At 40.2% G+C, this 24,621-nt stretch overlaps 1 protein-coding gene across 2 annotated transcripts in view; it reads right to left on the bottom strand.

The window, feature by feature from the left end:
* Positions 1 to 24,621, bottom strand: part of RAMP3 (receptor activity modifying protein 3) — a 52,143-nt gene that overhangs the window by 26,054 nt on the left and 1,468 nt on the right. Inside the window, exons 2-4 of one of the 2 annotated variants that reach the window (XM_086615031.1) lie at positions 22,774 to 22,837; positions 8,931 to 8,960; positions 6,109 to 6,241 (exon numbers count right to left, since the gene is read on the bottom strand). In XM_086615031.1, the coding sequence (XP_086471157.1) occupies positions 6,109 to 6,241; positions 8,931 to 8,949 (152 nt within the window). In that variant the 5' untranslated portion in view covers positions 8,950 to 8,960; positions 22,774 to 22,837. The remainder of the gene's footprint in view (positions 1 to 6,108; positions 6,242 to 8,930; positions 8,961 to 22,773; positions 22,838 to 24,621) is intronic. The other variant, XM_086615030.1, reaches the window with a different exon arrangement.

Here is a 24,621-nt window from a genome sequence, read left to right on the forward strand (position 1 = left end):
TGAGTAAACGTCTATGTTATGGCCGACTTTGCTCTTAGTGATCCCTTGATTATGTCTTTATATTCTTACAGCCTAAGAATTTTTATTGCAGAAAAACTACAGGCCTAAATCAATGAGAAGGAGATCCACATAATTCTAAACAGAGGAGGTGTTTGGTTGTATGTCAACAAAAAGAGTATGTGAATATCACACAGTAATGCCATTAGCCCTATTGCTACCACTGAAAATACTTTATTTCTAGATATAATGATGTAATAAAATCAGGAAAGGTGACTGGCTTGTGCTACAATATAGTTCAATTTGGACAGGTTTTTTTCTTAAGTGCTGTCTTTCAATGGAATTACAGGATGCCCTTGCGAAAAAAAAAAAAAAAGTAGTATAACTTTTTCTATAAGGAATACAATATGGGATTAACCAATAGCAAAGATTACAGTCAATCTAACAAGACTTGATATCTTACACTAAGTAAAACTTTCTAATTACTAAAAGCTCTTTACATTTGTCTCTTTTTTGGTATGTATTGGTAATAAAGCTTTTTGCATTGACATACCATATAGATCTGCATTTCTTTCCTCTACAATGTTTTCTCTCACAACGGCCAACTAGAAAAGCAAATATAGAGTCCAAAACACATTCTTATAGATTTTTCAAGTTAATCTTTTGGGACTTTTGCGTGAGCAGATACCACATGATTCCTTACAATCACTGTATTTCATATTTCATTCATATTTACAGACTGAAAGTTTTATCAAAATTTGTTTAAAACATTTTGATGAAAAAAGACATTTAAAATCATGGTGGCCCTTGAATTAAAAACAAATGGAACTTGAAAATTAACTATAAAAAGTAATTGCCATTCATGGAAGGCAGTCGCAAAAGTTTTGGCCCAATATCTTAATCAATCAAGTGAGGCAAACATAATTTTTGCCTAAGCATGCAAATAGCATAGTAAATGGTGAAGAAGAAGTACAAGATGTAGGAGTAGTTACATAGACTGATTTGGATGACTTACAAATGTGGATTTATCTAAATCATATGCATTTTAACATTGGTGAATGCAAGATGATAGATCCAGAAACAAATAATGTACATCACACTTACAAGTCACACTGAGAAGGACTTAAAACCACATACAGCTTGTAGAGCATGTCCACCTGGAATTACTAGGTAGCTAGGCATGTTAATGCAAACGACAAATATATTGGCAGAAGAAAAATACTGAACGTTCAATAGGATTAGAGGAAAAAATAGTAAGTGGGAATAGTATGAAAACTACTGCTGGGTGAAACATTCGATTCCAGACTGGAACCCACTCTTCAAACGAAAGCTGCTGAAACTTGTAGAGTTCAAGAAGTCTGAAACACATGCATTATCATGACAGGCTTTAAAAGTTGGAACCTAATTTACTGAAAAAAGAAAAAGAAAAAAAAAAAGGAGATTGAGAGGTGACTTAAAAGTGCCTTGCTTGTATTTCACTGGAGAAACAAGGACTTCTGACAATAGAAGGAATTTTACTGTATCAGGGAAATATGTACGAAGGTATAATTGCTGGGAACTGGAGTCAGGCAAAACCGATGACAAATAAGACACGTTTTCCTTTGACTGTGAACAGTGAACGCTTTGGAGCAATCTGTGTACAGATGTAATGGATTAATAGCAATTTGATATCTTTTAAATGAAGAGTTGATGCCTTCCCATAAGACACTCACTCATTCTCACGGGGTTTAAAATAGTGAGTAGTGGGCAGCTTGCGTGGCCAGTATTATTCAACAGTGCAGACCAGATGGCCATAGCCATCTCTGGCCTCAAAATTATTGAAATGCTAGTAAATAGACTCAAAAATGTTTACAAAATGGGGACGTGGAAGAGAGAGGAGACACCAGTGCTTGGGAGCAGGCCAAAAGCTTAACGAGCCACTGAGAACCAGCATGAGCACATTTTGGTCCCATATTTCCATAGGGGTTAGGGCTGGGAGAGACACAGAGGTTTGTTTAGAGACTGTTTGTTCTAGCTAAATTGTTTCCAGGATCTAGTTAGAAGTATTTAGAAAACCCTTTCATTAGCTAAGGATAGAAACTAATCTATGCAACCATAGTAAGTAACATTTTTCCAGGTTCATGTAAGACAGCTCTGGGTCCTCCCATATTCATCTGGCCTCTTGCTTAAGGAATTAGTCATACCTGGCCTCTCGACCACAGTCTCATTGTAACCAGACCAGGATTTATCACATAGAGCACGGTGAAAAAAATCTGACCATTAATAAGGGGCTTAGGTTTGTGGACAGTAATAGATTTCACATATTTAGCTGCCATCGCTAAATATTAAGAATATAATATAGAAATATAATACATATGTTCTTATATAAAACACAGAAATATAAACTATATGTGTTATTATAAACATATATAAAATAACAGAAATATTACACATTAAGAATAAAAAGCTTTCTGTAATTTCCAGTCTTCTGCAACAAAAAGTCTATTTGTTTTTGTTATCTGCCCATAGCTTTCACTCACACTTCAATCTCGGCTTGCTTGTCATGTATCATCATTTCCTGTAATTTAAACCACCCAGTCACATTTTCATCTTTGGGACTCCCCCTGAATAGCACCAGCAAAACTGTAAACAGCTGATTCCCTCCTCTTTCATCAATGAATGTTTCCAGATGTTTTTTGAAGGTTTTACCTTTCCTGTAAGGTACTTCTGCTTGTCCTTCATACTCCAATGTCCAAGCAAGAACCACTGAAACCCACCACGTACAAATTACTTGAACTATTTTAAAATTTCACTTGGATCTTCGTCATATTTGAGCTTTCAAATACCTTTACATAATCTTTACATAATGTGACCAAGAGTATTTGTGTAATAATTTCTGCATGAATCCTCACAGAAGAATGCAAAAACTAATAGGGAAACTTTATCTTGATAGTGCTTCTGTAAAACTTTACCTGAAATTTTATAATTTATATGTGATCATTATACATTTCCAGCAAGATCAAGATCAGCCATAGAGGCTAAAACTCTTATACTGGTTTCCAATACCAGCTGCCACACATGAGAGTTCCTCATCTGTTTAAAAACAGTCAAAAGGCTGCTTTTTAAAGAACACGAGTTTGTTAAGAATAAAGTTAAGAAATAAGTAAAGGAACTGTCAGAAAATCTTACAGCATAATTAAGTTACAGCAAATTGAAGCCACTGAAATCTCTCTCATGACTGTATGGCCAAGCACTGAAGCAATGCAGGTAATTGCTATTCGCAATCCCATAACCAAGGACAGTCATTTCCTGTGAAGAGCTAAAACTCTTCCATAAAACAAAAAGTTTAGAAAAGCAGCACATTGTCGTAAACAATTACATTTTGATATAAGATACAAAGCCAAATTTTGCAAGATCTTTCTAAATGAAAAGCACCGTGCAGAAACAACTGTAAGAAACAGTTTCCTTCATACGAAACTCATAGTTTTAATCTATTATCCGATCCGGGTTGACTAACTTTTACTGCTGGAGGCTAGATGTAAAAATCAGGGTAAACTAACACTACTGGGTTTAAATATCTGAATTTTAAGCAATGATGGCTAGAAACAGCCGTTTTTCATTAATTTGTCAGAATAGTCCAAATAAAGAAGTGTTTCAGTCCCACTGGTCAAGGTTCCTCCAACGAGCTGGAAGAAATTAGCCTGTATGCTTCCTTTATAAAGCATGATGACAAATCACAACATCTATTCTCCAAAGAGTAAAATTCTTAAAGGTAGATGTAAACATGCTGGTACTTCAGTGCAATGAACCCTTAACATCAGTTCGTAATCAGACTGATAATGCTTGATTAATACTCGATTCAGGAAATAAATTCCAAAACATACTCCTCCCTCTACACTCTTCTAAGTTAGAACTTGAAATGTAAGTGATAAGAAAGAAGTTTTATGTAAGTGTAAGAAAGAATGTAACTGTAAGGAAGAAGTTTTAAAGAACTGTATACTACATAAAAACGTAAAATACTTTTCTTGTTACATCTGGAAGAGGCTAGCATTCTTCTTCTGGTACTGTATATGGGGAAAAATGAGCAAAGCCTCACACTGACTGCTTTCTTCAGACAAAACTAACTCCATAGATAAGCAGGAATTTCCTTGCACAGGGAAAGAAAGCAACACCAAAGGGGAAGCGCAATAGGAAAGGATAAAAGTAAACTCTTGAAGAGATTTTAGCACAAGGCTTCCAAAAAGCTGCCTGCTTCTTTGGCTGCATTAACAAAGGCAGAGTCTAATATTTTCACTCCTGTAGGCACCCTTCTCTGCTGCAAGTAGTCCAATTAGTTGAGGACATTTATCAATACGAACAAGCTATCAGCAAAGAACTCAGTTTTGTGATTATAATACAATTGTAATGAAGATCAAATGGAGCAAAATTACAGTGCTTCCTTCAAAATAAGTAAAACAACCTGTACCTAGATGAACTGCAAAATTAAAATTACTGTTACTATCATACAGATATTTGTTAAATAAATTTAGAAGTACCTGCAAAGCAAGGCTTTTCTTTTGTATCCACACATTTCTCTGTCAGAATTGAATGCAATTTCTGCAAGCTGGATACGAAGGACTTACCTCCTCTTGCTCTTCCTCACAGTTGGAGAGAGCTGCATGAGTGCATCTGTCACTCCAATGCAATGAGTTTTAAGAATCTACCTTTTAAAAGGTTGCAAGGTTGTAAAGTCACGTAGGGCATGCAAATAAAAGTGCTACGAAGGAAGAGCATCTAAGTTGTTAACAGGCTGTCGGATTATGAAACATTATCAACAGGTGAGACACTTTAACACGTGTGTCAGTGGTAAGAGAAACACAAGGAACTGCTGCAACACAGCACAGCTGTCTGACAGTTCGTCATCTATTGTGCCTCTTGGTGATCAGCTAGTTAAAATCTTTCACAAGGTGATTGCAAAAATCTTGCATCACAAAGCGATGCTAAATAGGAGACAAGACCAAAGATCAAATGAGATAAGAACATATCTGGGGCTAAATGACACTGCAACAGATGTGGCGACAGCTAGCTTGTGGCCACCCTGCCTCAGGAGCAGCCCCCAAAACAGCACCAGTGCCGCTTCAAACCCAGGAAGATGTTCTGCTTCGGGCTGGCTTGTACCACACCAGAGCTAATTCACTTGAGTCTCGTTTCCTGAAGTGCTGAACACCTGCAGTTTCCTCTGATTTCAGTTGGTGTAGAGGGTACTCAGCACTTCCGAAAAACAAGTGTTATGCATGAGCAGACGTGCTCTGAAGAAGCAGATGCTCCACAAAGCCAAAAACGCCACCAACTACAGAAGCCCTGTGAGCTTCCTCCAGAGCAGAGTTTGAAGTGCGTAGCTTTATACAGAGGTGTTTAAATACCTCCAGCAACTACAGAACAGAAATAGAGATAGGAAAATAATAATGCCACCCTCACTACTGTCAGTCTTGCAGTATTTTAGACATCCAAACAAAACGGGTGGTGCTCACTCTCTCCATGCTATCCTGGCAGGCAAAGAAACAAGCTGCCGCAGGTTCAATAGGATAAATCATTTTACATTTGGACAGGACGATTTCACACAAGAGGTGGATTTCTGAAACAGTATATGAGGAAATGTTCCTGTCGCCTTACTGAAAAACAGAAAACAGAGCAGGGAACAGCATTGCTGCCAACAGAGAAAACAGAAGAGCACGATTCTAAAAGCATATTGCTTTAGTGGTTTCACAGAAAAAAAAAGTTGACTTAAGTAACATTTGCCTAAAATGCAGAGAAATATAGATTAAATATAAACACAACTGTCTGAGGTAAAAGCAATAGCAGCTAGTTTGACTAGCCCAGGAGTTTGTTTTCATTAAAACGGTCTATTTTGTGCACTCTTCAGGTTAAGAGTGGGTGTCTGTGCGCATGTGGCCATATTGCAGGGAATTAAGAGCTACAGCTTAGCCCTCTGCAACCAGCAACAGGAGGATTTCAATTTTTCTGGAACACAAAAATTCTAAATGCATTAGGGATATAGGTATTACGATGTTCTTGTTCATTTGAGGTGATCCTTTCTTCAAAGGACAAACACCATTATAAGTGAGAACTATCACAACCAAAGCTAAGTCTTACATGATAAATTCCGTCAGGTTGCACCATTTTTTAGAGTCCACTTTCTTCATCATCTCTTCAAAGGATTTTCCACAGGCAGGCAACTTTTCTAACATGAGAGATTCATTGCAGAGATGAGCCTGTTGACGTGCACCTAGGTAAAATGAGAAAGCACCTTAAATCTCAAACATTGAAATGGAGAAAGCACAAACACATCACTTCACAAACTCCTTCACACAATTCTGCTTGCCACTTACGTTGTTGTAAACCTAACATTCCACTTTCTAAACAATTTTAGAAAATAGATAAAATATAACTTTATGTAAATTTATTAAAAATACAACTTAGTATAAATTACTATAGGTTACCATATATAGTATCATCTTTTAGAGCAGCATAGAGGAACCTACCTAGTCACTTTTCTAATCTTACTTAGCTTCTACTCATACTGTCTTACTACTGCCCATTTGCATTTTTAGTTAAAAGCTAACTGGAGTTACTGATCATATACTTCAGCGTAGAAAGCACTTCTCAAGCTTACACAGATGCATCTTGTTCAACTAACTAAATGTACTTGAACATCAGAAACATTTGCATATCTTACCAGCTAAAGGGTTTGCATTCCCATAGTCACAATTAGGCTTTTTCTTTAGTATATCCCCTAAAGGAATTAACTACTGTTATCAGATGTTGATGTTACAGCATACAACTACCGGCAAAGAAAAAGTTAACCGTGACTTGAGTAAGTCTGCATCTTTTGCAACCTGTAACAGCAACTCCACAATATTTAGAGTCAAGTCAAAGGTTTTCCCCATCCAGCCCATGCCTTCAGTGGAATACAAAGATAATATTTTGGTATTTCTTACAAAATTAAAATTCTGAAAAAAATCTATTCAAACTAACCAAAGCATTTGATTTTGATAAGGCTGAAACATTTTATTTTGATTAAGTAGTTAAATATGTCTTGCTTTACCTTTATAAATGCCACTATTTTGATTGGGTTTGTATATACAAATGCACGCATCTTGTAGAACATTAAAAATTACCTGTAAGTATATGTATGTCAACATATTTAATCCAAATGCCTAAATTAAATGAGTCAGAAAAAAAATAAATATTACTACTTCTTTTTGCAGCAGCACAAATTTAAGAACAGGATTTACCTGAACAAAACTGTAACCCTAACAAACCTGTGTGTCAGGCAACCCTCCAGAGAACTCTGGAGGAACAGCTTTTTTTAAGAATAAACTCCAGAAGAACAGACTACTTCAACATTTTTTAATCATAGGAAAAAAGAAGTCTAAGTAGAATCAGGTCTTCCACCTTTTTCTTCTGAACGTACATTTTCACTGAGACCCTATTTACACCAGGGAGAGGAGGTATTTCTTTTCCTGCTATTAGTTACTTTGAAAGCAGGATCCCATCATTGCTGAAAAGAGCCAGTGGTTGTCGTTTCGTGCAGTGACAGCCAAACACGCTGCCAGTTGAAGCGAGGTCAAAGGCGTGCACGCCTTCGCATGGTGAGAAGTCAGGCACAGCCCTCCCTCTCAACAGGACACCGTTCCTTACTATTTAGTCCAAAAAAAAACTCAAAGGCAAGATAACTGGTATCAGGCTTCACGTCATGACCTAGCCATCAATCAGAAACTTGAACATCTGCACTCAAAATGGGGCACGTGATTGTAAAACAGGCTCGAGTGCACATCACGTGTCTCACCCATGAAGGAGACGGCTCCTTTGGAGCCCGGGCAGGAGCGCTTTGCGATTTAACTCCGCAGCCGACTCCTTCACTGGGGAAGTCACTGACTCAGTGATGCCATGTGCCAAACAAGAAACAGCCATCTCATCTGACCAAAGAAATACTTTGCTTTCACATATTTTCCAAGAGCAGCAGGCTCATAACTGGGCAGCCTATGCCACAATCGAGTTCCTAAGCCTACTACTTCATACAGACCACCAACCTCTCCAGCCCTATGGCCAACTCACTGTGACCAGACCCTACCGCCTTTGTTGTGTCTGATTGTCAGAGCTCTTAGAGCTGACACTAAACCTTCATCCACATCAGGAAAAAAATCAGAATGACAATTAATCATTAGTGATAGAGACTGTGAAAGTTACGAAACAGGAGCAGCATAATTTTGTCCTTGGGAAGTTAACATGATAGCATGGACCCTGCCTATTTACACGTTCCCACCAATTCATCTGGCAGCTGCAGCAGTTATAAGTCATACTTTGCACAGCTAGAGCTGCAGATGAACACAGAATTCAAAACCAGATATGAAAATTGAATAGCTGGCAATTTAAATCTGGCATTGATGCTTTGATGAAAGTTAGGGAAAGCTGCCTTCCCTGGCAGGGTATTCTAAACAGCCAGCTATCACTTGATTTATAACCCTATAAATCCAACAGAGTACAAGTTTCTCTTCCATTACGTCATGTGCACTGACAATTTACCCCAGCCCCTTCCCAGCAGGGTGTTTTAATGGATTTTCCATGGCCTCGGTGGCTTTGGTTGGCTCTCTTTAGAACTTCAATATTTTGCATGGTTATAGACAAGGCTCTGATAAAGACATTTGACAGGAACAATCCGACGACATAAGAGTTTCTGCTTAAATCCCTGGCCAAAGGGGTTCAAAATGATTTTTACAACTTTACCATCACTATTGAGACTGACTTTTACAAAACACTACAACACTCTCTGTTCATACACCAAATGGACAGGACCAGTTGTAAAAAATGCATGAGGGTTGACTAATCGAAATGAGATAGGATGGAAGTGCTTCTCAAATGGCTGCTATTAACAAAACAGAAACAGAAGTTTGAATTTTAGAAGTAAAGCTCACCTGCAAATCCAAGCGTCATTAGACCATTAACTAGGGAGGAGAAAAAAAAAAAAGAGAGAGATGAGTTAGATACCTCCATGCTACTACATAAAAGAATTAGTGCAGATACAAGCAAACTTAAGCATAATTTAGGTTTCAATAGAATACTCAAAATGTTCATTCAAACATTAGTTTCAGTTTTATTGAAGAGTGTGTCTGGGAAAATGAACATTTAGAGAACATTACGTTTTTAAATTCCTTTTTATTTACCCTTTTATCATCTAAATGGATGAGTCATGCAGACTTGTTATGGGTCTGTCCACACCACTCTTTCCTGTAGCTTCCAACATTAAGGATTAGGGACAGGGAAATTTTTACTCTAAGCTTCTTGAGGATGTAAAAGTTAGAGAAGATAACACATTCATTCAAAATGTGGGTGAACTGCATGTTCTAGTGTACAGAAAAAAAATTCCTTTTCCTATTAAAATTAAACAAGCACAGAATCATAAATAAGTGTGTACTCCATTCAGAAATGTAATGCTGTGCTTCATGGTCTCCACTTTTTGCACAGTGAAGTCATACATTTTGAAAAATATTACATTCAAAACCCATAAGCTTCTCATATGGGCATTACACTAACACAGGTATGTCAGAAGAGCATCCAAATGGAAATATAGACTATGCCAACAGGAGGAGTCTTTTGATCAGTGGTTAGCAGTATATCCAGATGGATTATATTAACAGAAGCCCACTGTGTTCGCACAGCTCCAGTCACACTTAGGTTTTTATAAATATAGCTAAGAGGGATGTGGCTTCAATTATTTCTGATGTCCCACTGAAAAAAAAATAGCCAACAAATCTCTATAGTGTTAACCTTGCATCAGAAATTAAACAAGTAATTTCACACAGATGGGTGCCTCCTGCTTCTTGTTTATACCCTAAGCATCACTCCAGTAAAATGAATCAAGATATATGTAGCAGAATATCAGTCCCAATCATACTGATCTAGACTGTGCATTTACTGAGATATGCCAAGCTCTCGACTGAATTAACTGCAAATTGTTGTGTAAATACATTTGAGAAGAATTCAGATCCTTTTAAGGAACATATTTTCCTTCCAGACAAGCATTAATCTCTGTCTGAGTTACTAATGAGCCAGAATGTACCAAAACTGTGCAAAGCAGAAACCCACGTATCGCAAAATTGTGTTGCATCCAAACACTCAGAGCTGAAACTCCATTATACACTCTGATGGCTGTATCTCTTTCACAAATCAAGTACTTTTCCTTCCAGGCTATTAGCTGTTATACTAGTAAATATACTTGAGTCCCTGGGTGGGACGTGCCTTATCAACTGGAGAAAACTGAAGATCAAATTAAAAGCACACATTTTATGAGGAAGCCAAACCTACCCATTCTGAGGAAACACTCTAGATGCACATAGGTGACCGAGATGCTTCTCTTGAGGACCACAGACTGCACCTCCAATTCGTATTTTATCAATTCCTATTACTGATCTCTAGATCCTTCATAGTTATTACTGCCATAATCCTCATCAGACTACGGTGAAGCAAATAAAACAGGATTTACAACTAGAGGAAACTGGTCAGTGAAAACAAGGGTAAAACAACAATCCAGACCATCACATACTATCAAGCCCACCCCTCTTTGTTTTCTTTACTCACAGATATTCAGCTCATAACAAACATTTAATCAGAAGACCACAGCTTGTTGGCCATGCTAGATTACACAGAAAGTATGACCTTTTCAGCAGCCCTTTTAAGAAGGGGCAAGTTCAGCTTATTTCTTGAAAGGTTGATGCTATCACATCTGATTATAGGATACAGGAATATAGGAAGCAAAGTGTGTCACAGTGTTGGAAGACGTTGCCATGATCCCAAAATAAACAGTTGCCACACGCTCCTACCTGAACCAACATTTATGGGAGGAAAAAGAAGGTTCAGTTTAACTGTACCCATTGCCTGTAGGTTAAATCATCCTAATAATGGACCACAGCAATGGCCTTTAACTTTTATTTTCTCCATACGTTGTAGCAGCACGTATGATCACCCCTAACAGGAGTGGAATCAGACGCAAAGGGACCAACCGCTTGGAGCCGGTGCAAGAGGTGAAGGAAAGCATCATTGAACGAAAGATGGGGAAAAATAGGTTTGAAGAGACTTTGGAAAGAAAGAGAAAAGATAAGCAAAATAGGATGAAGTAACAGAAAATAAGAAAACCAAGGGGGAAAAAAAAAAAGTTTTTGTTAACAATCTACTTCAAAATCTTGTATATGAAAAAAAAGAAAATCTGACCCTAGACCTTCACTGCAGCCTCTTATTATCTACTCTCTGCTCTCCTTTTGTAAACAGACATTCTTCTGACATTAAAAAGATAATTCAGAATGGGATTCACAGCAATATGTAAATTCACTTTTGGGATACACGATACACTACATGTCCTATAGTTTTTCAATTATATAAGCTTCTGTTTTTCTGTGAAATGGGTAAATATTTGTCAATGTTTATTTTCCTGCCATACTGTTATTGTTCCCTGGTATTTTTTCCCAGAGGTTTAAAAGTAGGACTGAAAGTCTTTGTATTGCAACTACTTCATGAATCTGAAGCAGCATATGAATTGCTGTGCGTTCTTCCTACTGCACATTCCTCCACACACTTTCTAATAATAATTCTGAAAACCTTGTATAAGTATATAACAGGAAAATGTTAGAATGTTATTTTCCCTTGCCTGAACACTTCTTCAGGATGCTGCAGTTACTGGCAGGATAGTAAGATTTTTAAGTGGCTCCAATATTTTCTCAGAACGCAAATATCAAATAATTCTTGTTTTACCTGACTGCTGTATGCAGCTTTTCAGCAGCAATTACAGCAGTGTAATCCTATGTATATTCTTCAAAATTTTTGATGTCTAATTCAAAACCACATTTTTATCAATCATAAATTTCATTAAAAAAACCCGACCATATAATGACCTCACGTTAAACCTCATGTCAAGATACTTCTATATCTCTTTTTAAAGAAAATCTTGCCAATTACCATCATCTAATCTTTAACTATACGTCAGGACATCAGATCTATGTTGGAAGTTATGCACTAAACAAACACCTGCCTCTCTGCAGAGTCTGAAGTTTTATTGATAGCAGCATGTAACTGTGCAAGATTTGCTCTGACATACAGTTCATGAAAGCAATTAAAACCACAATTTGAAATGGCAACTGCTGCTCTGCAGTCATGCATCTATGATTTGTTGGAAACACAGGAGAGAGATTAATACTCTGTTAATATCATTCTGTCACACTGATCAAATCTCATTACCTACATTTCTTTTATAAATCTGATTTTAAATACTGAACAAATCGATCTTACGGAAGTGTACTCATGTTTCTCCAGGTATTTAAAAGTTACATGAAGCTACCTGTTGCATAGGTGGTATTAAAGATCATATTAAATTCATCAATCTTTTGTGAAACCCCCAAGTTATGCCATTACAGGTTTTCTGGCAGGAATGCACAGACACGTCAGGGTATCTAACGCATAAGAAACTTGCATGAAAATAACTTCACCTATGCTCTGACACAATGTGAAGAGGCATCCTACTGCATAGAAAAACACCAGTTACAATTGGGGTAGAGTTTCTTTATTATCTGTCTTCTTGGGCGTTTAGGAGCTTGAAAGCCTCATTTCACTAGGGTCTGTATGAATACAGAAGGAAAAGATGACCTAACACAAGCATCAGACGGCTGCCATCCAAAGATCTCTCCAAAAGCCCTCTACGAGGGCAAGTCAAACATATGTGGCAAGGACACCTCAGACTCTGATGAGGCCGAGCAATCTTGAAACTTGATGACAAAGCCCAAAAAAGGTCCTACTAAGGTCTGAGCCCTCCTGCTTTGAATAACAGGACTGTAAGACAAAACAGTTTCTTCAACTATATTTCATCAAATCCACCTTTTTCCCTGCATAATCTCTATACCCAGCTTCAGCCAAATACCATCGGTAAGCATTTCGTGAAGGCACATCTCTCTGTTCCAACTTTGCATCACATTAGGGTACACAGTTTCACATCGCCAGCTCACGCACGGTGCTGGCAGGAGGGGCAGAGGTGGACTGAGTAAGGATATGGCCACAGAGCTGGGAGTACAGAAACTGGCCCAACAGTAAGAGGAATAGGTGAAAGAACTTAACATTTCTGTCCTTTCAGCTAAAAGCCAAGATTTGCTATGCCAGCTGTTGGGAGAAAAGGGACTGATCCTTAGCGAGCATAAAAGAGCACTCATTGAGTTTTGACCATCTCGTCAAAACATACGTGACTTACGTTGACTTATCAGACATGATAACTGAGTTACTGAAACAGATTTGACTTAACACCCGCAGTGCCACTGCCTGCAACTCAGAGAGAAGAGTCTCGACACAGACAGCTTACAGCTTCCTACAGGGCTGTGGAAGCTTGCGGCGATGTATTTCTCAACAGCCACACGAGACGCCTTGCTCAAGTGCTGCAGGGAGCTGGCTGGTCCTCCCACTGCGGCAGCCTGTGCTTAAGGATCTAAGCCTTTATCCTTGCTGCCCTTACAAGCCTACTTCACATCCCCACAAACTGCAGCTCCGGGTTATTTTTTAAACAATAAATTGCTTCTCTGAACCCAATTCTTATTCCAGCTAATCACACCAGGATGCTAAACCCTCAACAGAGATAAAGTGATAATTTAGCACAAAATTGCTATATAGATGGACAAAGCATAAACTTGTGCTGTGAAAAAGTCTGAAACACACTCAGAAATAAAACATTGGCAATGACTGGTGATGAGCTGGGGTGACTCCACCACTGTCCCCCGAGGCGGGCAGAGTCACAGGTGGGAAACAGGCTCCATCGACGACTCCAACACGGCAAGGGATGAACCAGGGAGCGCAGACAGCAGCAGCAGGAGATAGGGCCAGAGAAGGGATGGGAGACAAGGCAACCCAGTACGTAGGTCCAGAGTACGTACAGGAAAACAGCCAACAAGCCAGGACCACTCATGGTGTAGCTCAGGGCACGATGAGGGACCCAGGCAGGGAACTCAGTGAGGCTGCTCAGGGCACTGTTAACGCACTGAGAGTCCTGACGGCAGGTCAGCAAGTGGCCAGCAAAGCGCAGCCTTCCACCTGGGCTTAACAAACCAGATTCAAACTCTGGTCCAGCTGGACACCTCCACCCGCAACACAGTGAAATGTATGTGTGCATTTAAGGGGAAAATGAAAAACATCTTCTCAGGTGGCCCACCCTCGGAGAGAAAGCTAACATGAACCACCGTACTGTTTCAAGTCTAGAAGCCGTTATAAAAGCACAGAATGGAAAAATAATGTTATTGGTACAAAAACTAAAGTCTCACCTGCCAATCTTTAAATAACCTACAATATTTGTGGCTCAGAAGGCCATCTTTTCTTCTCAGCTACTAACTGTCCCTTTGACACTTTTATTTATAAGAGGAGTGGGATGGGGAACGGGACACAGGGACAGGACACAAGAACATCATGACATAGTGTGAAAGCAGCCGAGGAAATGAGGCAACTGAAGTTCACGGAGCCGAGCAATGACAGGAACCCAACACAAAGGAAGGATGCTAAGAATAAACAGAAGCTTGCAATAAATATAGTACTTGAAAGAAGTGTTACACTTCCATTCAAAACTGGCCCAGAAAAAACATGCCTCAGCATGTGGAGAAGCAGGAGCAAGGTAAACTTGTTGGCAGGGTGGATTGATCTGTCCCTATGTCTGAGAAGTTATCTAGAGAGCTGGAACATGGAAGTCAGCTTTGCATTATGCAGCTTTGATGACGAATCCTTTTTAATACCTTTTTTACCCCTTGTGTCAACTGTGTGGAAGACATATAGTAGCCATGGAAATGTAATATTCAAAACTAAAAGTGCAGTTCAATGCTGTACTTTATCACAGTTTGAGGCATTACGTTATTGCTTTTGAATTGCTAAGGTAATTTCAGACAGTTAACAATTTTGGACATCGGCGTCGTCTTCCTGCAGAGCAACAAAAGCATGAAAGGAAGCAATCCAAGCTTTTTCATTTCATCACTGCAAATCAACAGGGAACAGTACTGAAGGGTATCAACTGTTCAGTCTCATGTTGGTTCAGAGGCCTCAACTTCCCAGTGACCGCAAAGAAATGTGACAATTATTCTGAACTCATTCTTCAATGGGGAATTTTTCAGAAAATACAAATGATTGTCCTTTACATTCCTTTGTGAAGTTCTTAAATCACTGCTGGCAGCATATAAATAATGCTTCACAATTTCTGAACAGCCTGTATCTACTTCCAGAGGTGTTGGATGTGTTTTCTGCTATTTTGTGTGAAACCAGTACATTTTATTTAAATATAGAACCAGTATTTTTATTTAATTATTAAATAAACCATACCAGTTAAACAACGGACTTAGGGAGGGGATTACTTAGCAATTGACCAAATGTTAAGATCTGTATTGTAGTGGAAGTTGTGTGACTCAACCTGAATGGTTTTTTTCACTTCTTTTCTGACCCGTTATGTTTTTGATGAAGCACTGTGTAACTGAAATAGAAAATATTTTTTTTCACAGCCACTGACTTTCAGACAGTGGATGAACTAAATACTCCAACAGCAGAATCAATTGTTTGAAGTAAACTCTCTTCACACTCTTTTAGAAAAGTGGTATAGACAAATACGATCCTTGACCGAAATCTCAACTGGAGATCCATCCTTCAAGAGAGTAAAATCGAAGAATAAGAGTACCTTTGTTTTTAAAGTCAAAATACATTTGTGGCATTAGAAGCTGTTTACAGATGACACTTACCAACAATATAGGGACCACGATCCAGAGGAATAATCTTCTCAGGAGGTGCTACAGCCTACACCCAGCAGAGAGGAGCAGAACTGCTTTCCTAACAAACCCAAATTCACTGAAGTAAATTAGTAATTGCTGTTCAATTTATGGGAAAGATACATCAAGGAATGAGGCAGCGTAGTTCTGATTTATTCCCCTCAAAAGGCCAGACAGTTTGCAATTACCCTGGAGAGACACGCACTCCCAGTCCACGTGAGAGCTTGGACCTTGTTCTCACCAACAAAGAAGGGCTGGTGGGGAATGTGACCCTCAAGGACAGCCTTGGCTGCAGTGATCATAAATCATGAGAACCGTGACAGCCCCCGAAGCGGGCCATCCACACCTAGGACCTCAGTCTGACACTGTACCACTCGATCACCTGGAAGCACGTTTGATCTAATGGGTGCTCGTCATTGTAACCCAGCAGCCTGTTAATAGTCAAAAAGGCAGGAAAACACAAAAGAAAATGTGATGTGACATAAGGTTTCCCTATAATAAGGAAACACAAGGTCAGCACAATACTGACTTTATACCTATCAACCTGTGAATAACCATATAACACCAGTCCCTCGAGGCAAATAAGGACTCTAATCTGATTTTGTGGAGTAGCCTGAAAGAGAAGTCAGGTGAGGGGGTTTTTTTTACTTTTTTTTTTTTTAAATAACCTTAGGAAGGGGAAATGACCCATGAAGGTTTCACAGACGAGGGTCACAGCACACTCCCTCCTGAGGAAGTGTTTAAAACCATGGGATACTTGAAGACATTAAAAGTTTCTTCTTCCCTTGACAGGCAGAACATTTAAATCAAGATACTGCCATCATAGAAGGCCTGGGAAAATGTTTTTTTTTCTGTTCTGACCAAACAACAAGAATCCCCACCCTACACATCCACCTTCTCTTGATGCTGCCTGTACTCTTCTTGCAAACTCCTAATGCTGTTACATACAGTGTCAAGGCATTATATCAACATAATTTCATCATAAATTGGCCTGAGCATTCAAATGTGGGTTGTTTTCCTTCAGTAGCCCAGCTCACCTGCCAGTGCTCCACAGCTCTGGCTACTCAACTACATGATCACAGAGTATTTTAAATGGCATATCAACATGGAAAACTCGTAAGAGCAATGAAACACCAACAAAATCTTAGAGCTCCACGTGTCTACTTATACCGCTACATATGTACCTGCTCATAGCAGGTGTGCATGGCTCTTCACAACAGCATCCTTGCTCCAAGAAATAAACGCTAAAAACAGATCCTTGCCAGCCTGGCATGGCAGTATGATCCCAGCACACTATAATTTTCCCTGGATGGATATCCACATAGGAAACTGCACAGCAGCAGATTCCGGTACAGAAAATTACTTGGGCCAGTCCTGAAGTAAATCATTACTGTCAGTGGATCTGAGGAGCAGAACTGAACCCCAGAGGAGCACAAATTCCCAGGTACTCCTCTAAAGGCACACTGCCCAGCCAGCAAGGAAGGGCACGTCTGGCTGCTCACGCACAATCCAGAGCCTCTTGACTGGCACTTTCTGCATTTTCTTCCATTTCATGTTTCTTAACACAGTTCTTTTGCTTTGTTTTTCAAACAGCATGTGCCACTAAAGGAGTGAGAGGATATGACAGTGAAAGGTTTAAACTTCTCTTTCTTTTCTCGGTCATCTACTATCTTCCTACATTAACATTGTACTGAAAGTTCATTACAATTACTCCTGACTAACAGAAACAAAGCATTTACTAGTAAGTGTTCCATAAAAAACAACTTACAGCAACAAAGGTATACATAAAGTAACAAGGCAGTAAAACCTTTAAATTAAAGTTTTCTTTACAACCATTTATAATCTCAATCCTGTTTTTCTTTCATGTCAGTAGTTTATTAAGAAATTTAAAAATAGGGTAGTAAGTTTGACATTGTTTTCTCAATCAGCCCAAGACCAAAGACATTTCAGCAACAGCAGGTCAGCAGTGCTTACATTTACATGGGAAAACAAAGACTGTGCTAGGAATATGCCAGTTAACAAGTATGGAAAGCCAAAAAAGTAAACGCTGTACGGAAAAATGCTAAACCATATTTCTTCCCGAGCTAAGAGAATTGCTAGGTCATGAAGAAGAAATCATTCATTGCTATTTGTGGAGCTAGGTTGAAACAGTGAACATGACCAACCCTAGAAGATCTTCAGATGTGCACATTTGTGAGCTCTGGGACAGCTGATGCGTAGCCCTGGAGTTCCCTGCTACACAGCCACCCTACCACGGTCACTATCCAAACCTTCTTCCCAGAGGCTTTTTCTCAAACTTTCACTCCATTAATAATAAAAACGCCTTCAGTAATTCGAGAGTAAAGTGAAGGCTCCTTTTAGGGGTTACACAAATAAACATCTTCATAAAGCCAGCTGCAAAATAAATGCATACCCTGCTATTCAAAAAAAAGTATCAGAGCTAACTGTATTATTGGGTGCCTGACTCCTCAGCTAACACTTCTCTTTTGTAACAGAGACTTTAATTACTGACATTAGAGCTGGCTGCTTAGTTTTGCATAAAACTAACCTCCTTGCATTGCTATGGGAGCCTTTTTATAACTCTTCACTGATGCTCTGAGGAGTAAGTGACATGCTTTAACTCATCTTTCCTTAGAGAACAGAGCACTCCATACATCCCCAGACACTTCACTGCATATTCAGATCTTTCAACCCAAAAAACGGAAACTAAAATGAAAGTGTAGGCATAATCTGACCAATATTGGTATTCTCTATTGATCTATAGAATATAAGGTTTTGTTTAGCACAAACACCATCAGTGAAGCTGCAAAATATTCTATCTAAATGTGTCTGCTTTCATGGAAATGTTATTCTTGGGCTGAAATTTCCATGGTTTTGCTCTCATATTGAGGTGAGGGGTTTTTTTTCCCCTCAAAAGTCTGAGGAAAATCCTCTCAGGTTTCTTGAGCCACACAAACAAAAAAATCAGTAGAAAGGGGAGTAGGGAAGAATGAGGGCTTCCCTCCCTCTCATTTTGCAAATGCATCAATAATTCTTTTCCTCACAAACTTACAAGCATCTTTATTTTAAAAGCCCTTTGAATGAAACAATCTGATGCCAGAAGGAATCCCTTGGATCATCCAGATCCACCTCTTCTGTAACATAAGGTAAATATAAAGTCTTTCAGTAATTTCTACACCAAGCCAATAACTCCTACTCAAATGACAGGATAGTCTTCATAGGTATTTCCAGTGTAGATTTCAATATTGCAAGTGATGGAAAATGCCCCACTCCCTACATGAGGTGTTTATTTTGGATTGTTTCTGCCAACTCTTTTTATTTTTTTGGCAAGGTTTTTTAATAATTCATTGTATGCTGTACCCAGCACATTACATATTACCCTCTGCCACTCCTTCCTCCTCACACTCTTCCCTTGCTTCAGTGTGGGGTCCCTCCCACAGGAGACAGTCCTCCACAAACTTCTCCAACATGGGTTCTCGCAGGCTGCAATTCTTCACAATCTTGAGTTACAACGCTGGTGAATAAGGGAAGAGCAACTCACATCACGTACCTGGACTTGTGCAAAGCATTTGACACTGTCCCGCACAACATCCTTGTCTCTAAATTGGAGAGACGTGGATTTGATGGATGGACCACTGGGTGGGTAAGAAATTGGCTGGATGGTTGCACTCCAAGAGTTGCGGTCAACGGTTCAATGTCTGAGTGGAGATCAGCGACGAGTGGCGTTCCTCAGGGGTCAGTAATGGGACCAGTGCTATTTAACATCTTTGTCAGTAACATGGACAGTGAGATTGAGTGCACCCTCAGCAAGTCTGCTGACGACACCAAGCTGTGTGGTGTGGTCAGCTTGCTGGAGGGAAGGGATGCCATGCAGAGGGACCTTGACAGGCTTGAGAGGTGGGCCTGTGTGAAACTCATCAAGTTCAACAAGGCCAAGTGCAAGGTCCTGCCCATGGGTGGGGGCAATCCCAAGCACAAATACAGGCTGGGTGGAGAATGGATCGAGAGCAGCCCAGAGGAGAAGGGCTTGGGGGTGTGGGCTGATGAGAAGTCCAACATGAGTCGACAATGTGTGCTTGCAGTCCAGAAAGCCAACCGTATCCTGGGCTACATCCAAAGAAGGGTGACCAGCAGGTCAAGGGAGATGATCCTTCCCCTCTACTCTGCTCTCTTGAGACCCCACCTGGAGTACTGCGTTCAGCTCTGGAGCCCTCAACATAAGAAGGACATGGAGCTGTTGGAGCGAGTCCAGAGGAGGACCACAAAGATGATCCAAGTGCTGGAGCACCTCTCCTATGAAAACAGGCTGAGAGAGCTGGGGTTGTTCAGCCTGGACAAGAGAAGGCTGTGGGGAGACCTTACAGAAGTCTTCCAGTACTTAAAGGGGGCCTACAAGAAAGCTGGAGAGGGACTTTTTGCAAGGGTGTGTAGCGATAGGACAAGGGGTAATGGATTTAAACTGAAAGAGGGTAGGTGCAGATTAGATCTAAGGAGGAAACTCTTCACCATGAGGGTGGTGAAGCACTGGAACTGGTTGCCCAGAGAAGTTGTGGCTGCCCCATCCCTGGAGGTGTTCAAGGCCAGGCTGGATGAGGCTTTGAGCAACCTGATCTAGGGGAAAGTGTCCCTGCCCATGGCAGAGGGGTTGGAACTAAATGATCTCTAAGGTCCCTTCCAACCCAAATCATTCTATGATTCCTTTCTACTTCAGCCAGGAGGGCAGACTGAGAGCAGCACACCCTGCCAAATCCTGAACTACACATTGTCAGACAACAAAAACGCAAGAATATTTTCTAAAGATTAGACTCTTTAGTATCAATCTCTCTGTGCACAGAGTCGTCCAAAAGAAATCTGTCACTTCCAACATTTGGAAGCAAAACTCTGAATTCCCATAAGAAGTGACAGTCATTACTGGCCAATGTGAATTACGGTATTTCCTCTCACGCTGCCCGCAGAATTTTTCCCAGATCATGCTCTCCAAAATAAGGGCAAACCAGTCACAATTATTAGGGTGTGAAAGTAATAAGACAGATGCTTTATTGTAGGGTGCGGTGCTTCTGCATAGTCCTTTGCTTACTCAGCTTAATCTGGTTAGATGCAAACAAGATGTGCTTTCGTCAGCCCGGTGCTGTGCTAGGGCCCCAGCAGTGCCTATCACATTGTCCTCTTCCGATCAGAGTCTCCCTGGCTTGGAGCATAGATGGAGCAAGTGACATCTCGTCTGCAGAAGGTCATAAATCAGGCTTAACACAAACAAAATCCTGTATTCCACAGGATGAATTGAGGCCACCAGCTGGTATGCAGACATACCCTTTGTTCAAGCCAATACGGTAGGTCACGTCAAGCTGCTCTCAAGACAAAGGCTTGGACCCTCTCTAGCCTTCAGACCATTTCTAGCAGCACCAACACGCTTCCTTTTAAAGTCGCTAGAGAGGAATGAAGCTGTCTCCTTTTTTCAGACTAGTTTCAGGGAAGCCAGCATATGAACGGAGATCAAGTCTAAGAACTTGTAGAAAAGAAGGCTTCATCCTATTCTGCTTTCCTTCCCCCTTCTTTCTGCACACCCACACATCTTCCTCCCAAATGACCCAAAAGTTCTTCAGGCAGCTTTTTAGATTGTTCTACACAGACAGTCACATTAAAATAATGTCTTTTTTTCACTTATATTTTCCAGTTTATCTCAATGCAAACCTGGCTGCGAAGAGACTCTTATTTTAGAAAAACGCACAGCCTGTTTTCATGAAACACAAAATAATTCACTTCTACACTTCTATTCTGAAATAAGATGGTTCATGCAACAGCTTTCACTAAAACAAAAAGGTGTGAATTAAAACAGGCTTTATTATGTTTGTGAAAATTAATCTCTTCACAAGCCTTAAATGAGAACACAGTTTGCTTTCTTCATACCTCTCTCTCAAGCACAATTTCAATAGCAAAGACACAGATGGTAGCAAATGTTGTTTTGTAAAGGACCTCCTCACTGTATTCCTTCCCTTGGTAGGAGAAACTGGAGTTTCATTCTTTTGCCTCCAATCCAAGCCATGAACCACGTCTGTTATCAGCAGAGAGGTAGGAGAAACTGAAACAACAAACGGTACCAAAACCGCTGTGCTGCAATGTTTAAATACAACTTAATGGGCAAAACCTTCCAGAGCTCCCCTTGAACCAACTCAGTCACGCTCCAGAGCCTTTCCTTAAAATCTTGTGGTTTGTGTGTATCTGTACCTATAGCAGCACCTGTCTATTTCAGTGTGTACTCCTAGCTTTTTGCAGTCTCTGACACTTTGCTTCACAGGTTTGGCTAACACAAAAGCTAAAGCCTCAGACCTCAAAGGTATTTAAAACCCTAACTACTGCCTAGGCAGGAAAATCTTACTAATTTAAGAACAAGAGTTTTACCAGCTAAATCGTTGCCAGGATTGTATCTCACTGGTGTAGGTCAGGTTCAGAAAGCCTATTTTCTTCCTTCCCACTTTCAATCTGGGCTTACCTTCAAACACCGGGTGCCCTTCCTCCCGGCTGCTGGGACCCAGCCGGCTGGAGGTGGCATCTGACGCTCTGTGCTACCACCTGCAGTCCACTCCCAGCCACCACAGACAGCTCAACCCGGACAAAAAAATGCTGTAGTTCACCTTCTCAAGTGCACACAGCAGGAACCTGTCTCCTGTTGCCCATGCACACCTCAGGGAAAGGGCAACACCCTACCGAGAAAGGGATGAGGAGACACAGAAAGGGTGAAGGATAGTGGGAAGGATGTCTGGATCCAAGAGCAAGTTGGACTAGAGGTTGCATTTACACTTGGCGCTTTGCTTTCAAGGATGGACATTGATGGGGGTCTGCTGACTGTCTTCCTGTTTGCCTGGTGTTGAAACTCATGTCTTTAGAATAAATGAGGCATCGTTTTGGTAGAGAAGTGTTTTTGTTAAAACGCTCTGGTGCGACTCAAAATCAGATGTTCTGCCTTGCAAAGGTTTATTTGTTTTGCATGCACACCCGCCTGGGTCTATTCAATTCAGGACTCCCACAATGGTTTTTCCCTTTCCTCGTTCCACTCTTTGCAGCTGCAGAACAGCATGAGACATTCATAAGAAAATAACAGGAAAAAAAAAAAAACTTCTGATTTGGTTTTCAAACTTTAACCCAATAAAATTGTTTCCCGTTTGTTTTTCTTCCTCATTGGAGTCCAAACTCCCCAGGAGTTACAGACACCGTGTTCCACCAAGGGGATCTCAGGACCTTACAGAATCCAGCCTTTAATACACAAATTTTCATGATTGTTTGCAGAATGAGATATGGTCTTAAAAACAGAAAGCAAGAACAGGAGCCTGGAGCAAGGATCTGTTCCCAGCTTTCCAACTGTCCGGTTGTTCACCTCTGGCCAAAATGCTAAGCTTCTCTAACTGCTGTGAGACAGGATTATGAAGTGCAAACAACTATAGAGAGTCTTTGAAATCTGCATAGGAAAACTGCTTCGGATAAGAATCACATCATCTCTCTCTCTGGGTATACATATATATACCAACAAAGATTCCTCTAGAATTTAATTTTACTGTTTAGCTTACTTTGAGCACCTTTCAACCCATATGCAAAAAGCACCACTGAAATGCAGGCGTTACGTAAACGATGAAGGAGAAAATGTTTGGACAGGGATGCTAAAACAGCAACTACTGGTGTAAAAAACCTACTTGGTCTGTTAAAAGCCTTGGTCAAGTCCTCAAGTTTCTCCTTGCCTCAGTTTCCATACATAGAAGTGAAATAAAAGAATCTAGTATCATGGTAAATGCATCATTATTTCAGAGGCACTTAGTTCTTGCAGTAAGTAGGTATCTTCTAAGTATCTACAGCTCTGCTAACCAAAGTTCAGAGGATTTCACCTGGCAGCTGGCATTTCCAGCTCCACATCACGCTCCATTCTGGATGTTATCAGCACTCCATAGGGGAAACAGTACTGATGATGTGCCTGTGTACCAGGTACCTCAGTTCACACATTCCTTCCTCCCCAATACACATGCACACACCCCCTCCCACACAGAGCAAATCCAACTTCTCCTATAATCACTGAGCTTCCAGCAAGCAAACACGCTGCCTCTTTTGCGATCCTCACTAAGGAGGGACAGCACAGCAGATGGTTCTACATAGTGATAATGTTTCAAGAGCCCTAGACAGAAAGATATGCAGAAAGCAAGTGGTCTGAGGTTACAGAAGCAGGGTCCCGGTCCCCACCCAGGCAAGCTTCCCGCTGGATTCAGTGACAGCTAACACTGAAGAATCCTGGCAAGAGTTTTACCTTAATGAGAGAGGTCATGGGTCTCTGGTTAATCAAAAGAAGCCATTGGGAAAAAGGGAGGAAAGCACATTCAATTCAAGTAAAAATGCTTCCAAAATAACTGATATTAAAAACGTGTTTCTATTACTTGAAGAAGAACTTTAATTTCCTACCACTTAAGACTTTCCTTTTAAAAATGTCAGTTGCATTATCATAAAACTTTTCTATTTTTCAGGGCTTTTCTACTAGGAAATCAGTCTAATTTCTTAGTTCTTGATTATATCTACCCTTTCAAACTCCAAGCAAAAGTAATGCATTATCTGTTAACAGATATCCTTAAAATAATTTCTTTGGTGTTATTCTGTTAAGTAAGCAATTAGCACAGTAAAAAATATTTAGCACAACTGATCCACCTGTGTCTCTCCAGTGAAAAATGTTTTTCTGTATCTTTCTGAGCTACAGGGACATTGTCCCTCACTCCACTCATTGTCTGAAAATAAATCTCCAGTGAGCAATTTTGCTTTGTAAGGGTCACAGTAACATCAGGATGTCTCCCCATACAAAAAGATTACTGCCTGG

The sequence above is a fragment of the Tauraco erythrolophus genome, chromosome 7, assembly GCF_009769465.1.
Source record: "Tauraco erythrolophus isolate bTauEry1 chromosome 7, bTauEry1.pri, whole genome shotgun sequence".
In the NCBI taxonomy this organism is placed as follows: domain Eukaryota; kingdom Metazoa; phylum Chordata; class Aves; order Musophagiformes; family Musophagidae; genus Tauraco; species Tauraco erythrolophus.